The sequence below is a fragment of the Condylura cristata genome, unplaced genomic scaffold (genome assembly GCF_000260355.1).
Source record: "Condylura cristata isolate star-nosed mole 26May11 unplaced genomic scaffold, ConCri1.0 scaffold00022, whole genome shotgun sequence".
NCBI lineage: Eukaryota > Metazoa > Chordata > Mammalia > Eulipotyphla > Talpidae > Condylura > Condylura cristata.
In genome coordinates this window covers 17103113-17120137 of record NW_004567123.1, presented here as the reverse complement: position 1 = coordinate 17120137, position 17025 = coordinate 17103113, and the positions used below count along the sequence as shown (strand labels likewise).

General features: G+C 40.2%; 1 protein-coding gene across 1 annotated transcript in view; it reads right to left on the bottom strand.

The window, feature by feature from the left end:
* Positions 1-13153, bottom strand: part of RBL1 (retinoblastoma-like 1) — a 40393-nt gene extending 27240 nt beyond the window's left edge. Inside the window, exons 1-9 of the mRNA XM_004687209.2 lie at positions 12998-13153; positions 10202-10335; positions 8240-8440; positions 7808-7872; positions 7589-7717; positions 7314-7474; positions 4771-4820; positions 3216-3402; positions 2063-2229 (exon numbers count right to left, since the gene is read on the bottom strand). Coding sequence (XP_004687266.1) covers positions 2063-2229; positions 3216-3402; positions 4771-4820; positions 7314-7474; positions 7589-7717; positions 7808-7872; positions 8240-8440; positions 10202-10335; positions 12998-13153 — 1250 coding nt within the window. The remainder of the gene's footprint in view (positions 1-2062; positions 2230-3215; positions 3403-4770; positions 4821-7313; positions 7475-7588; positions 7718-7807; positions 7873-8239; positions 8441-10201; positions 10336-12997) is intronic.
* Positions 13154-17025: the final 3872 nt, after the last annotated feature.

Genomic DNA, 17025 nt, shown 5'->3' with positions numbered 1-17025 from the left:
CTCTGTCTCTGGTGATCCTCTCACTGCCTCTGCACCTCTAGCCTGTACCCCAGTTCTGTATGCATAAATAAATAAATATTTAAAAAAAAAAAGAAAAAATAGAAAAATAGAATATTAAAAGAGAAGAGATACTTGGCACTTTATATTACTGTCACCTTTCTATCATTCAAGCACAGAACATAGGTATTAATTAAAAAATGACAAACAAATCCAGCATGGTGGGGGGAAAAGTGATTTGCTCAAAGCCGAATATCCTAACCAACCATACTATATAGGGAGTTAGGTATCACACATGGTAAAAATACTATGTTCTTGGGCCTCTCTGGTGGCTTAAGGGGTTAAAAGCACAGCACTATGATGCTATCCACAGCCACTAAAGCGCGAGTTCCATCCCCAGCCAGGAAGATGGCCCACATGGCGCAGCAGACCTCTTCTGTCTTGCTTGTTGCTCCCCTCAGCAGTGGGAAGCAGAACAGAAACACACTGTCCACTTTTATGCAGACTGAAGGTTTGGGGACTAGAAGAGCTTAGATGGTGCTATGCTCCATTTTAATGGAAGCCCAGGACTTTGCTTTCTTTTCTGAGATTTTGTTAAATGCCCCCACATTCTAAGGTTCAACATATCCAATCAGGGCTATCTTCTAGTTCAGTAACAACTGCTCCCCAAATCAGCATGAAACTTTGGAAACTGGAAGCTCCTAGAGTTTTTCATCTCTGTGGTAAGCCTGGTAGTGGTATATAGGGACTTTCAGTTGCGGAGGCAGTGAATTTTACCTGTTTGCTTACTCACCCCATTTGCTTCTCTCCACACCCTGAGCATTTTCAAGAATCTATCAATGTACCCTGGATACACCAGGTTCATTTTCTTTCTTGAAATGTATACAGTAAGACTATATCCTTCTCCTCATCTGATTGTTGCTGGTAAAGAGTTTGTTGATTTTCACTATTTTCTTATTTCACTGGTTATTAGGAAAGATGATTCTCTGATCTGACTTCATGCCTTCTCTTAATCAACTGGATCTAATTCCATTTAATGGTTGCACCACCCACTGCATCAGTTATATCATTTGTTGTACATTTAGACTGAACTCACTTAAAGTCAATATAGAAAGAAAAACAGTAATGTATAAATTAGGGGTATTTATAAGAATTAAATGTCAGAGTTACATACTTTTAAGATAAGGAATTTATTATAATTTATTTTTGCATCATTTTGTGCCTTTTTCCATCTCAATTGTAATCCCCATGGGCTTCCCATCACCAATTCACCTGTGTGCCATCATCACAGTCCTATGCACTCCCCCCCATTTTTGATCCCATCCTCCACTCCACCCCCATAAAATGTCTCTAGTATATAGTTGTTCATTATTATTATTTTTCCCCTGGTCCTTTATGCTCCTGCTATGAGTGAAACCATCAGTTCTTTTTCTTTTTCTTTCCAATTTATTTCACTAAGCATCATGATCCCTTCCAGCTCCATCCATGCTGCTGCAAAAGGCATGTGTTTATCATTTATGATCATTGAATAATATTCCATTGAGCTAATGTACCACATAAGATATGTAATTTTTAACAGATACTTTAACAGGTATCTGATTTTAGATCAATGTACTTTGTGATTGAAATATATAATAAAACTTTATATTTTTATGTATTATTAAAAACACTATCTCAAGAATTCTAAATATATTGAAAACAGAATGGCATACAGAATCTAATTCAAAAGAAACATTTAAAAAAAGAATAGTATTGGGCCCTCCCTGGTGGCGCAGCGGGTTAAAGCGCAGCACCGAGAAGCTAAAGCCACTTCCGCATGAGTTCAATTCCCGCCTGCCCCGGAGGTGACCACATGGCGCGGCAGACCTCCCCTGACCCACCCGCTGCTCCCCTCAGCAGTGTCTGTTGTTCTACTCCCCAGAACCATCTGCCTGTTCTACTCCCCACTCTGTCTCTGGCGAAGCCTCTCGCCGCCCCTGAGCCTCTGGCCTGTACCCCAGTTCTGTATGTACAAATAAATAAATCTTTAAAAAAAAAAAAAAAAAAAGAATAGTATTGGGCTTACTCAAAAATGTTTACAAGTTGTTCACTTGGTGCATTTTTCAGTCCAGCTACTATAGTCTGCAACCGACTCACACTTTGAGTGGCTGAAGCAACAGGAGTAATAGCAGCTTCTTTTTCACGTAAATATCGCCGTCCTGTCAGTGGGGTAGAAGGCGCAAACGATGTTTTCTGTTAGAAAAGAAAAATCTGAGATTAAAAAGTCACCTTCCATCTCATTATGTTGTTTATATAGTTGCATTTGAATAACTCTTTTTCAAAGTACTTTGTATCTATACTCTCTCCTAACACTCATCTGAAATATATATACTTTAATTTTACATATAAGAAAACAGGCACAGTAACAAAAAAATTTGTTGAAGTTGACAAAGGAGAATCTGGATTAAAAACTTCAGTTTTTGGCCCTCCCGGGTGGCGCAGTGGGTTAAAAGCACAGCATTAAGAAGCTTAAGCTACTTCCACATGAATTTGATCTCTGCCTGCACGGGAGGAGATCCACATGGCTCGGCAGACCTCTCCTGACCGCCTGCTGCTCCCCTCAGCAGTGTACTTCCTTGTTCTGCTCCCAGCTGTGTCTCTGGTGAATCCTTTCACCCTCCGCATCTCTGGCCTATATACCCCAGTTCTGTATAAATAAATAAATAAATCTTAAAAAAAAACAAAACAACTTCAGTTTTCTATATCTAGATCGCTGAATTCCCCATTAGACTTTATCCTCCAAACCATTTTACACATAAATACAGAATTAAGCCTCTGCTGTATATATGGTTAAGTCCAAGTTATATGACTGGGGTTCAAGAAAAACACATACCTTGTCATGGGTAGGAAAACAAATTAAATTTTAAATAAACAGAATTGTGGCTAAATTGATATAAAGAATGATAAAAAATTATAAAATCTATCTTAAGATACAAACATACCCTACTGAAAAATCCAGGTATTACAGGAAAATATATCCAAAATATGAGAAATAGTAAAAAAATAAGGTAAAAATACTAAGTGACATAGTTTTAAAAATTACCTTTTAAGGTTTTCATGGGAAATATGAATTAGTAGAAGAAACTCAAGATTTAACTTGAAAGATGCTTCTGCTGTTAGTAGAATCATACAGAGAGAAAAAGATCATTCAAGACTGAGGCCAGGCTAGGTTATATTACTTTTTGAAAGTGTTGTTGAAGGTTATACTCCACATTAGCCTGTGCTGTCAAGTTCCCTGCTGGGGTGTCACCAGTGAACTTTCGAGGAGTTCCAATTTCCTCTTCTGCATCTGCTCCCAAAAAGATCCTCTCATCAAAGTCACCAACAGTTAAAACATATTCTTCATATTCCTTGTTCACTGCTTTGCTGAAAACAGAATGATTTTAAGCTGTTAGAATAAAACTAAATTACACAATGAATTTATCTTTACTTGAAGATGAATTTAGACTCTACAGTGTGGAAAAGCTGATAGTTCTAATTTTTTTGTTAATTCTAGTGATATCAAACTAGGGACATTCCTATCCAACTAGGGACATTCTTCACATCCATAAACATTAATAAATTATTTTGAAAACTGAAAGACAATATATACTTAATCTGAAAAATACGTGAACCTAATTAAAGTCTGATCATTGAAGAGGCAGTAGCAGCTTTGAAATACATAAGCGTATTCTGAATTGCCAATATTTGATTAATATAATATAAAATCAGCGCCCTCCATGGTGGCACAACAGGTTAAGCGCAGCACTATGAAGCAATACGCAGCCACTGCAGCATGAGTTCAAGCCCCAGCAAGGTCGGTGACCCACATATTATGACAGACCTCTCCTGTCTCACTCACTGCTCTCCTCTATTTTGTTAGATCTACCTGTTCTGCTCCCTGCTCTGCTCTGATGAATCCTCTCACCACCCACACCTCTGGCCTGTACCCCAGTTTTTGTATGCATAAATCAATAAATCTTTAAAAAAAAAATGAAACATAGAAGTAGCTAGGTAATTGTTTGAGTTTCTAGCTGTATTGAGTTCCAATAGTTTCTTATAAAATAAATACACTGGCCCTCCCTGGTGGCGCAGTGGGTTAAAGTACAGCACTGAAAAGCTGGAGCCACTTCCACATGAGTTCGATTCCTGCCTGCCCCGGAGGTGATCACATGGTGTGGCAGACCTCTCCTGACCCGCCCAATGGTCCCCTCAGCAGTGTACTTCGTTGATCTGCCTGTTCTGCTCCCCACTCTGTCTCTGGTGAAGCCTCTCACCGCCCCTGAGCCTCTGGCCTGTACCCCAGTTCTGTATGAATAAATAAACCTTTAAAAAAATAATAATAAAATAAATATACTTAAAAATAACAAGGCAGTGCCTCCCTAAATTGCAGCAAACCTCTCCTGCTTCACCTACTGCTCCCTCAGCAGTGTTTCAGTAGCTCCACTTGTTCTGCTTCCCACTCTGTCTCTGGTGAATCCTTTCACCACCATGCCCCCTCCCTCCCACCTCTGGCCTATACTCCAGTTCTTATATGCAAAGAAATCATAACAAAAACAAAAACAAACAAACAAAAAATACCCCAAGGCTTAGTGACAGCACACATTCAATGTCTTTATCACAGAAGAAACTTGAATTTGGAAGTTACACTGATAGACTGCATTTAACAAACTCCAACATGTTATACTTAACAAAATGTAGCAGATCATTATTGGGTCTTATAATAGGCAGATAATATTAGTGCTAGCCACTCACCTATTATCAGTAAAATTGGAAAGGTCCAAGAGGCAGTCTCCTTTTAAAATCTTGGAAGAGAAAGTAATTTTGTGATAACATATAGTTAAATATATCAACATATACACAAAAACATGACAATCTAATTTTCATATTAGTGGTAGTTATAAATAACACACAAAATCAGAATAACTAAATATTGCTTTTAGAACAGTAAAAACTATTTAACATGTAAATTAGTACTAAAAATAATACAAAGTCAAATTTTGAAAACATCTTGAAGGTTATTGATGTGAGTGGTTTTTAAGTTTTAGTGACCTCAGAGTCACTTAAGGGTGAGGTTGGGGTTTTTTTTGCTTTAAGGCAACACTGGTTTACAACACTGTATATGATCCAGAGCTATGGCCTCATACTTAGTCTACTGGTCCTCCTTCTATACTTTGCTCTCCATCCTCTCCCTCTCCTCTGGTAGGCCTTAATTCTACAGATTTCTAGGGTTTGTTTTTATACGATCCTTTGTTTTGTTATTCTATGTCCCATATATGTGAAAGCATCTGTATTTATCTTTGTCCTTCTGATTTATTTTATGTAGTATTATCCCCTCCAGTTCCATTCATGTTGTTGCAAATGGCAAGAGTTCTTTTTTTACTGCTGAGTTGTATTTCATTGTGTTATAGATGCCATATCTTTCTTTATCCAGTCATCTATCTTTGTTGTTTTCATAATTTGGTTACTGTAAATAGTACTACAATAAAATCAGTATTTTTGCATTTTTCAGGTAGATACTTAGCAATGAGATTACTGGCTCATATGATAGATTTATTTTTAATATTTTGTGAATCCACTGACCTTAAGGGCCAAACCAGTCAACATTCCCATTAATAGTGTATGAAGGTTCTTTTTCTCCATATCCCTCACCAGCACTTTTTTGTTTCTGGTCCTTTTGATGCGGGATGCGGGCCATTCCACAGGTATCTCATTGTGATTTCGACTTGCCATTCCCTGATGATAGTATTTTTCTCATGTTCCTGCTGGTCATCTCTATGTCTTCTTGGTGAAGTGTCTATTTAACTCTTCTACCCTTTTTTAAGTTAGGTTAACTGTTTTCATTTTGTTGAGTTGTGTATAGATCTTGGATATCATCTTTTTGTCAGATGTATAATATACATCTGAGCTGAAGCAACTTTTCTTTTTTTTTAAAGATTTATTTACTTATGCTTACAGAACTGGGGTACAGGCCAAAGGTGTGGTGGGTGAGAGGATTCACCAGAGACAGAGTGGAGAGCACAATAGGCAGATGTAAGAAGTAAACTGCTGAGGGGAGCAGTGGGCAGATCAGGAGATGTCTGCCACAAGTGGGTCAGTTCCGTGGCTGGGGACTGAACTCATGCTGCAGTAGCTTCTGAGAGCTTCATAGTGTGGTGCTTTAACCTGTTGCGTCATTAGGGAAAGCCCTGAAGCAGCACTTTTAAACAAATTTCTCAAGTGATTCTCATAAAAGCAATCAAATTTTAAATAATAGCTTAAGGAAAAGGGAAAGTAGGGCCTCCTTGGTGGTACAAAGGGTTAAGTTGCAGCATTATGAAGCTACTGGCAGTCACTGCAGCACAAATTCGATCCCTAGCCAAGGGTGTGACTCTGGCATGGCAGAACTCTCCTTACCTGCCTACTGCTCCCCTCAGCAGTGTATTTCCATCTGTATGTTCTGCTCCCCATTCTGTCTCTGGTGAATTCTCTTAACAACCCCTATCCTTGCCAGTACCCAGTTCCATATGCATAATAAATCTTTAAAAAAAAACAACTAAGCGAATTTTTAAAAAAGATTTATTTATTTATGCCTACAGAACTGGGGTTCAGGCCAGAGGTGCAGGGGCAGTGAGAGGATTCACCAGAAACAGAGTGGGAAGCGAAACAGGCAGATTGACGAAGTACACTGCTAAGGGGAGCAATGTGTGGGTCAGGAGAGGGCTGCTGCACCATGTAGACTACCTCCAGGGCTGGGGAATTCAACTAACGCCAAAGCAACTGCCATTAGCTTACAGTGCTGCACTTTCACCTGCTGTGGCACCAAGGAGGGCCTGTTAAGTGAATTTTTGAGAAAAAAATCCAGACTGCATGGGGGTAACCCGCAAGTATTTACAAAACTACAAGGGATTTTTCTGCTCTGCTTATATGGAATCAAAGCTAAGTTGCTATGTATATATTATTACCCTACTTTTAATGAAGAGCAGTTATTCAAGTTATGGCAGTAAAATAGCATACTTTGACCTGTTTTTCTTAATTCTTATCAGGCTTATTCTAATGTTTTGTCCTTTATAATTACCAGGATCTCCTAAAATTCCTTCCAACACTACACTATGTAACAGTATATATATGGTTTGTCACACTCTTCAAAAGTTCAGTTTTGCTCATCACAGATCACATGGCAATTCTGCGTGACAATAGAGACTGAAACCTAGGAATCCTGAACCCAAGTCCTACATGGTTGAGAACTTAAAACAGTGTTGTGGGGCTGCTGCTGCTGATTCCTAAAAATGTCAGCCACTTATTTATAAGTTCAATACCTTCCTGTCAAAGAGTTTTGAAATGTATGGCTTAAAGTAGTGCTCCTTTATTCCTTTTGCTTCTACTAGAAGTCCATCATGCAGTTCACACAATACAGCAATGATGCAGGGTGGCTCTTCAGAAGCACTAAAATCGGAAGTGTGGAAATCAGATGGTAAACCTAGTTTGACGGGATACAAAGAGCAACAAAATGGAAAAAGAACACATGTGGTCAACTCTTAACACTTTCTTATAAAAACTGATCATCAGTTTTCAAAAATAAATAAGGTCTTGCCTTTAAATGCTGGATTTAGCAAATCTCGTTTATTTGGGCATATAATGGCATTGGCAAAAATCAGATCCAAGCAGCACAGAAGTAAATGGTAAGAATTTACTAAATCATCTCCAATCATACGAAAATTACCTTTATAAAAATAAGACAAAACCAGAAAGCCAGTTAATTATCACTAAATTCCCATAGGAGAAATATGTGTCTACTAATGTGTCACCTTACCCTTAGTATAAACAAAGAGCGTCCAACAGAAATTAAAGAGCTCCTTAACACTGCAAGGAATCTTCCTAAAAAGGGGAGAAAAGTGTACTTTTTATGATTAACTTGTTAAAAAATCACTCATACATCACATTCAAATTGAAATAGCAAACATGAATAGAGAAGCTAAATTACATGTAAAATTCCATTCACAAAGGAGAATCTAAGATTCATTTTTAAATAAGTAAGTCTTCCCAATCTGCACACACACAAAAAAAGTGAAAAACATTACCCTAAATTCCCAGAGATAGGTAATTATAAGTGGGTTTAAAAGGAAATTTAAGTTTTTCTCAGCTCAATACTTGTGGTAAAAACTTGGTCTTTAAGAATACTGAGTCCCTTAGTAAGCTTGTATCATGATTTTTACATCAATTATGTAAGGATTGAAAGCCTTACCTCTGCTTCCTGCTTCGTGGTAACTTTGGTGGCTCTTCATATGGATTTTGAAATACATCTAAAAAAATTGGCTCAAATTTTTTGAAAATAACAGTAGACACCTCAAAGTTTCTTTCTAATCTTTCTATACGTTCACGAAATTCTTGTGGCAGATTTGACATGTCCATCCACTTCTTCATTTTACTAAAAAACTGTATTAAGCTAAACAAGTAGAGGAAAAAAGCAAATTTAAAAAATGATGTAATGGATGCAAAAAGAACACAAGTTTATGCTTAAGAATCTTTATTTAAAAACCTGAATTTATTTTATTTATTTATTTTAAAGATTTATTAACTTATGCATATAGAACTGGGGTACAGGCCAGAAGTGCAGGGGCAGTGAGAGGATTCACCAGACACAGAGTAGGGAGCAGAACAAGCAGACTGACGAAGTACACTGCTGAGGGGAGCAGTGGGAGGGTCAGGAGAGGTCTGCGAGCCATGTGGGTCACCTCTGGGGCCGGGGATCGAACTCATGCTGAAGTGGCTTTAGCTTCTTAGTGCTGTGTTTTAACCCACTGAGCCACCTAGGAAGGCCCCTGTATTTATTTTTAAAAGAGCGTAAATACTTTATTCTCAAATTCCATGAAAATACTCTGGTCTTAGAATCACCATGGGAATATAGAGTTTGACTTAGCAGTCATTATATAAAATGTTTTCAGTGCTGGGAATAATAGTACTTACCTACTTTTTTGTTCACTACAAAGCACCTAGACAATGTTCTGAATATAAACCATTAACAATAAACCATAAGCAATTAGTATAATTGTTAATCAACAAGAAGTTCACAAAATTAGCAGAATCTACAAAGTTGTGGATTCTGGAAGTTGATCATAAAGCACCAAAGCATGGTTCTATTATCAAACATAAACTAAGAAGGTAGAACATACCCAGAAAATTACATAGATCAATCTACCTTTTGACTAATTCAATTACAATGTTCCTAGATTAGTATGGCCTTAGACTGAATATTTGTAGTGTTAAGCTCATTTAAGTGTCTACTAGTATATAAAGAAAGATACTTGGAATTTTTTTTAAAGGTGATCAAAGACATTAAAGGTAACTGTCAAGGGCCTCACTGGTGGTGCAGGGGTTAAAGTCTCAGCACTATCAAACTACTGCCAGCTACAGGAGCAAGAGTTCTATGCCTGGCCAGGGAGCTGACCAATATAGTACAGCAGACCTCTCCTGTCTCACCCACTGCTCCCCTCAGCAGTGTATTTCAGTAGATCTGCTCATTCTACTCCCCACTCTGTTCTCTGGTGAATCCTCTTAACAACCCCGCCCCCCAACACATACCTATGGCCTACACCCTAGTTCTTATATGCACAAATAAATATAAATCTTTAAGATAAATAAATAAATAAAAAGTAACAGTCAAAAGATATTGAGATTTCAGGCATGCTGACTGTAATCTGAGAATCTAAGTGTCTCTTTAAGAGTTTTGTCAAGAAAAAGACATACAAAGAATCCAAGAGGGAAAGAAGTAAAATTACAACTAGTTGCAGACGATATGACAATATATAGGGAACCCTAAAAACTCCAGAGTTTGAAATGGTTGAAGAAAATGTATTACTTTAGAGAGAAAGTTCCACATATTTAAGTTCCAGTGAGAAAGCAAATGGGGTAAAAAATTAAAAGGTGAATCTGGGTCAAGGTTATATGGGTGTTCTTTATACTTTTCTTATCTTTGCAACTTTTCTTAAAGCTTGACGTAATTTCCAAATTTTTTAAAAATGAAAAAATTTATAAAGTTTAGTACAGAGGTCTCTGACTGACGTCAGAATATTCTTATATGAGAATTGGGAAAGGTTACCAATTAACAAACAGAATGGAATGAGTTAAATGATTTAAAATAAAGAGAAATTAAAATGTACAGTTAAATTTAGGACTTATGAATGTTTGAAAAACCAAAATGCTTTACCTTAATTTAGCTGAACGTAGAATTCTAGTAAGTGAAACACAATTTCCTTCCATGATTCCCTTTCCAACTGTGGGAATAATGCTTTTGCGACATGCAACATATAATGAGCATGCTAGCCAGTGTATAACTTCTCCCTGACAGACAAAAGACAAAAACAATAATAGATATGTTAAAATGCTTGCATTCTAGAACTAGTTTTATCTGGTCAAATTTTCATTATGATAACAGCAGACTAGAGAGGTTTATTTACTCAAGGTCACTAAGTTTAGTTAGTTGTAGTAATGAATATAAAACTCCTATTCTCATTCTGTCTAACATACTAAATTAGTATTAATCTAAAGATAGATCTCTCACCTATATTACAAATCTAGTATTATTGAAAGAGTTCTCTTAAAAAATTTCAGTATTAGTCTTCTTGATTTTAAACTACCATTCATTGCCTGGATGATGCTTAAGTTCTTTTCTACCCTTTTAGTTTCATGTTTCTTTTTTATCAGTTTAAGAGACAAAGAAAAGAAGAGAACAGAAATAGCAAGGGAGTCAGGTATAAAAAATGAATACCTATATGGGACAACATTTGAGACTGTCATTTAGGTGAGGTAAAAATTTGAGGAATTATTTACCTTGATCTTTAAAATGGCAATTGGCTCTATGGCTTGGAGACTATCTCAGTCTACAATGCTACAAAAAACATGCTATTCAGGATACTCTCTATTTTACACTTGAGCTATCTACTAGACTCACTTCATGACATCAATATGGAACTATACCTGACATTTTAAGGATTAAGAACTAAACATAAATCTCACAGCACAATATGGTACTGTTCCTATTCACCATTCTCTTGTAAGATCAGGCCTTAAAAGGCTGCTAAAATTTTTTGCTGAAATAAGCCAAAAGGGGATGGAGGAAGGGGTGGCCACTAATAAAGCGGCAACCCAGTATTCCTACTCTAAAGTAGTAAGACATCTTATTTGCTGAAGGCATTAAAGCAGGTGAGAATAAAATCAAATGTTGATTAATGAATTGGTTGGGTCTAGCATCCAAAAATCAGAAAATCCCTGGACACAGAAAATACCACTAAGATACAGAAAATTTAAGTACTAGAATCAATGCTTTAATTTTTTCCCTTAAAAATAAAACCCGTATTATTCTAGTTTCTTGATGCTAGGCCTTAGAAATAAAAAGATGGTTTCTGATTTCAGCAAACTCTAAAGTTTAGAGTTAAGAAGAGGAAAGATACTATCTATAATTGGTGAGATAGATGCTGTAAGAAGAGAAGAAGGTAAAGTGTTGTGGGTGAGTAAAGTGTAGTGATTAACTTATCTTGACTGATTCAAATGGAGACTTAAAACTGGCAAATGGTAAGTAGAGGGAAATTAAAATATAAGCAGGAGCCCATCAGGTTGGAGCTGGGGAAAATAAACACGATATCTTAATTCACTTATCTGCAATTCCTAAATCAAATGTTTAAGATGTCCTGATCTACTCTGCCAAACTGGAGATTTACTTCTTCAATATTCCATGCAGTGAGAGGGACGGAGAAGTTTCCAGGCAAGGGGAAGCACACAAGTAGGCATATTCAAAAATAGGGCCTTTTTAGACCCTATTTGAATATCTGATAATGTGTGCACTCCATATATATTTATTCAACGACAGGACCTATGATGTCAGAAATGCTTGCACAGGTTTTTAAAAATGTGTTTCAACAGAGAGGCCCTACTTCTTAATTTTCCTTACTTTATTACGCCCTCAGCTCTGCAGTCATGCCAATCACTGTCCATGATACAGCTGTACTCTGGAAGTACAAGCTTCTCTCTCAGGTTATTTCTTTCCTTCCTAGATAGACAGACGTACACAACTCCAAATACCCAACGCTAAGCCTCTGAACCTAGCAACTGATTATTTCACTGGACAGCCGTCAGGAACCCTCCGGTGTGAGCCCAGGACAGCCTCTGAATATATATGCAGTGGGGTGCCATGTTGAAACGCCTTCCATCACAAGTCTGTCTCTACAACTGTCCTTATGACTGGCTTCCTATAATAAATATCAGAATAGTCCTGGGCCTTAATATTATCATTGCTTGGAAAATAACACTCCCTGTCAAGTGGACAGTCCTGTTTTATTCGGGGCCAGACGGTGTGTGTGCTAAACTTCCTTCCGGAAAAACCTCACGATCCCCATGGGATAGGAGGAAGTTGTGGCTGAGAGGTTACGCACAGCCGCTCATTGGCTTTGATCAAACCGTTGTGCAGTGCTGAGCTAGAAAGTGAGCGGCCCACAGCGCCACCCCAGTGGGGACCTTTAGGGGTCTCAGCTTCATCATCTGTGGAATGGGACGACGGAACGTGTTCAAGAGGTAGCCGGGAGAACTAGGTGAGATGACATTTAGGGCTGAACCGTGGTGCCTAAGCACGTGATTGACTTTACACCACTGCCGAGGTTTTTAAACAATAGCTGTCCCCTGACAGCCGCCTGTGACGCCTGGGCGAGAGCTAACTAAGTCTAGTGTGCAACTTTGGGGACCGGGGGACTCCTGAGTGGCTTGTGACCTGGACAAGCCGCTCCTCTGACTTGTTTCCCGCCTCAAGGGAGAAAACACACACACACAAACAACCAACGTATTAATTGACTGATCTAACCCGCCCTTCCAGCTTTGCAGTCGTGGGCGCCCGGCTGGCAGCGACCCTTCGAGCGGGTAATTCCACCACCCCAGACGACCGGGAAGGGGCGGGGCGGGGCGGGGGTGGGGCCTAGTGAGGGTCGGTCTGGCAGCCCCACCTGCCGCCGCTCACCTCTAGGCTGTAGTTGCCCCGGATGGCGGTGAAGTCGTCCAGGGCTTCGGCCGCGCTCCCCTCGTCCAGGTTCAGCTCCTGGCACAGGGCCTGCAGCGCCTCCCCGGCCGCTGCGACCACCGACGACCCCTCGGCGTGGGGCTCGTCCTCGAACATCCCCGAAAGCCCTGCGGGCGGCGCGGTCACATCCGCGGCTCCTTCCTCCGTCCAGGGCGCGCTACCCACAACCACCCGCGCAAAAGCGCGCGAAAACCTGCAGTTTCGCAGTCACTTTTTTTTGCGACCGTCTGCCTCCGCGTTACTCTTCAAAAAAGTCCACTCCTCCTCCTGAGCCGCCAACCGTCCTTCTGCGGAAACGAGGGAAAATAGATCTCGGGTCATAAAGAAAAATCGGGGCTTGGCCCTTGGCGGACAGCGGTGGTCAGAGGGTCCGAACAAATAGTGTCAGCGGAGTGATTCTCATGCTGCGCGGAGTCTTCTGGGAGTTATAGTTCAGACGCGTCTCGCAGCCTGCGGCTCAGTCCTCTGTTCGTTTTTTGGGTTGTTTTCCTGCCATTTGACAGGTGGTTTCCTTCATTTTAGTGAGAAGTCTATTCGACCTCTCCAGCCTGTGAGCCCCGGGTTTGTCACTGCAACGTGTGCCAAATACAGCCTGAGATCTGTTCCTTGAGTTTTGAGATGCAGAAAAGAACAGAAAAAAGTGACTCCCTGGGAGGCGTTGGACACCACATCTTCAGAAACTCAATGAGTGATCAGTTGAATGAATGACTTGAAGGATGTTAGGGGTTGTAGGGAGACGGGGGCGGGGGGGGGGCAAGAGGGGGAAGGGGTGAAAGAATCCACCTTAGCACAGCGGAGAACAGGTGGATTTATTGAAATACACTGCTAAGGGAAGCAGTGGATGACACAGGAGAAATATGCGCCCTAAGAGGGATTTGAGACTGTCTTTTATACTGTTTTAGCCTGTTTCTGCAGGCTCCTAGTTTAGGGCGCCAGTTTGCACCGGTTATCTATTGGGATGTCAGAACTCTAGCCTTTGACACAGAAACATGTCCTGATCTCTGCCTCTGCATTCCTGCAGCTGGGCTCGCTTTTCTGGTCATGGTGGTCAGTTTCAGACTGGCTCTCACTGTGTGACTGGAGGCTAGCAGTTAGTTTGTGACTAGAGTTCCAAGTTAGCCAAGCTGGTAAGATATTCCAGTTACTTTGTATCCCTCTCTCTTTCCCTGAGTTGTTCCTTTTCCTTTCCCTGTTTTGTAAATAAACCCATTACCCTTTTGTGTGTGTCTGCAGAAAATTACATTTTAAGCACAGGGTGAGGACCCACAGACAGGCAGCCCAGTTTCACTCTGGGCTACCCTGTAACAGTTTCACTCCCAGGTATTTAAGGTACAACCTCACTGCTTTGTTTTGGAACCTTGAAAATGTCAAGTTGCCAAGCTAGTCAATGACTCAAGGCTTCTCACATATATCATCATTCCATTTCTTAATCTGGAGATGGTTTCTAGAGACAGTATTCCAGCCACCTCCTCAGAGTACTGGTCTCTAAGTAAACTTTTGCTCTCCTAACACTCTTGTCTTCTTGTCCACCTTTGTATGCTTCTTTTTAAGCTTCTCCTCTGTTGCCATTTTCCTTACTGTTAGAATTCACCAAGAATGTCTACATTATTTAGAATTTTGAATTCCGTTTCTATGGTTGCTTTCACAGACCTCAATGTATCAGTCTTATCCCAGTTTCCTTTCCAGCTTATGCTTATGGGCCCTTCAAGTCTCTTACCTCTGAGTATGTTCAGACTTTATTCTTGTCATTCCTGCAACAAAACAGTACAACAATTATTTACGTAACATTCAAATTCAGCATTTGACTCCTGTGACAAGACCTCATTTCTGACATTGTAGTCTCTGAAATTGTATTTTGAAGGATGTTGCTCAAATATTCCATTGCCAATTGAAAAGTTTTTAATGTTATCCTTAAATGTAAGTGCTTGATCAGAGGTAATCCAGTGTGAACTGGGCTGTCTGTCTGTGGGTCCTCACACACAGGCTTAAAATTTAATTGTACTGCAGGCACACACAAAAAGGGTAATGGGTTTATTTACTAAGAGGAGAAGGGAAAAGGAATAACCTAGGGAAAGAGAAAGAGTGAGCTACAAAGTAACTAGAGTATCTTACCAGCTCAGCTGACTTTGAACTCTAGTAACAAACTGATAGCCCCCAGTCACACCCTCTGAGACAGCCGTTGCCCCAGAGTGAGAGAGCTGTTGCCCGAGAACCCAGCCTTTGAAAATTGTTCCCTATTTCCCCCTGAAGTCCCAGAATACCTGCTTTACTCTGCCCTTGGGTCTTCACAGTTCTCTCCTTGGTACTGCTGGGAGTTTCTAATCACTGGAGTAGGGGGTGGAGTCCACCAAACTGCAGAGTTCCTTTAGGACATCCTTCCCCTTAACAAGATAGCTTATTTTGGCTCTTCATTATTTGAAGATTTTTTTAAAGTTTTTTTTTAAGATTTATTTATTTATTCGTACAGAACTGGGGTACAGGCCAGAGATGCGGAGGGTGAGAGGATTCACTAGAGACAGAGCGGGAAGCAGAACAGGCAGATCGACGAAGTACACTGCTGAGGGGAGCAGCAGGCGGGTCAGGAGAGGTCTGCCACGCCATGTGGTCACCTCCGGGGCAGGCGGGGATCGAACTCATGCGGAAGTGGCTTTAGTTTCTCAGTGCAGTGCTTTAACCCGCTGCGCCAACAGGGAGGGCCCCCCATTATCTGAAGATTTTTAATCTGTGCCCAAGTGGATTTATTTTTTGTTAATAAATTTGTGAATTTGGTTATTTGTTATAAATAAACTATATACTCGAGGATTTAGAACAAGGATAATTCTCCAAAGGAAAATGACAAAGGCAAAAAATTTCCAAGGTGTAGTATAAAGCTGTAATATCAGCTTCCACAGAACTCCCTGCAAATCAGAGTCAAAATGAGACTGGTCAGTCAATATAGTAACAAGTTCGGTAAAATTTTTTTGGAAAAAATTAGTACAACCAGGGCCCTCCCTGGTGGCGCAGTGGGTTAAAGCACAGCACTAAGAAGCTAAAGCCACTTCAGCATGAGTTCCATCCCCGCCCGCCCTGGAGGTGACCCACATGGCGTGGCAGAACTTTCCCGACCTGCCCGCTGCTCCCCTCAGCAGAGTAGTCTGTAGATCTGCCTGTTCTTCTCCCCGCTCTGTCTCTGGTGAATCCTCTCACGGCCCCTGCACCTCTGGCCTGTACCTCCCAGTTCTGTATGAAAAAACAAATCTTAAAAAAAAAAATTAGTACAACCAAACTTGGTTTCAATTAATTTGCAATAGTGACACACACAACTCAGGAAACCTGTTTATTCACTAGGTCATTAATTTATTACAAAGGTTACTAAGTCTCTGTACTGTGACACTGTCAGAGCCATTGCAGCATGAGTTTGATCCCTGGTGAGGTGACTCACATGGCACAGCAGACCTCTCCTGTCTCCCCACTGCTCTCCTCAGCAGTGTATTTCAGTAGATCTGCCTGTTCTGCTCCTGCTTATGTCTCTGGTGAATCCTCCGACCTACACCCCAGCTCTTATATGCATAAATACATCTTTAAAAAAAAAAAACCACAAAGGATATGACAACACCAGGATATTACTCAACACCCATATGGGAGAGAGGTAGTGGAGAAGGTATGGGAGAAAGGAGAGGCACTCCCATGCCCACTCCAGACCAAATTTTGTCCCCTAAGTCTTCATGTGTTCACTGACCCTGAAGCTCTTCTCCAGACATCTTATCAGGGTTTATGTTGGTTTTTATTTTTCCTTACATATCCAGTCACATTTCCATTTAACACTAAACTGTGCTTTTTTGAATAGAAAATGCATTGTAGCAAAATAGTTTTACTGTCCTTCATTTCTGATCCAGATACATTCTGAAGACTGTTTCTATTTTGCTGCCATTTGTGGTGATCTCCTCAGCCTGTTGTGTTTCCCAGAGCATGTACCAGACCTCATTAGC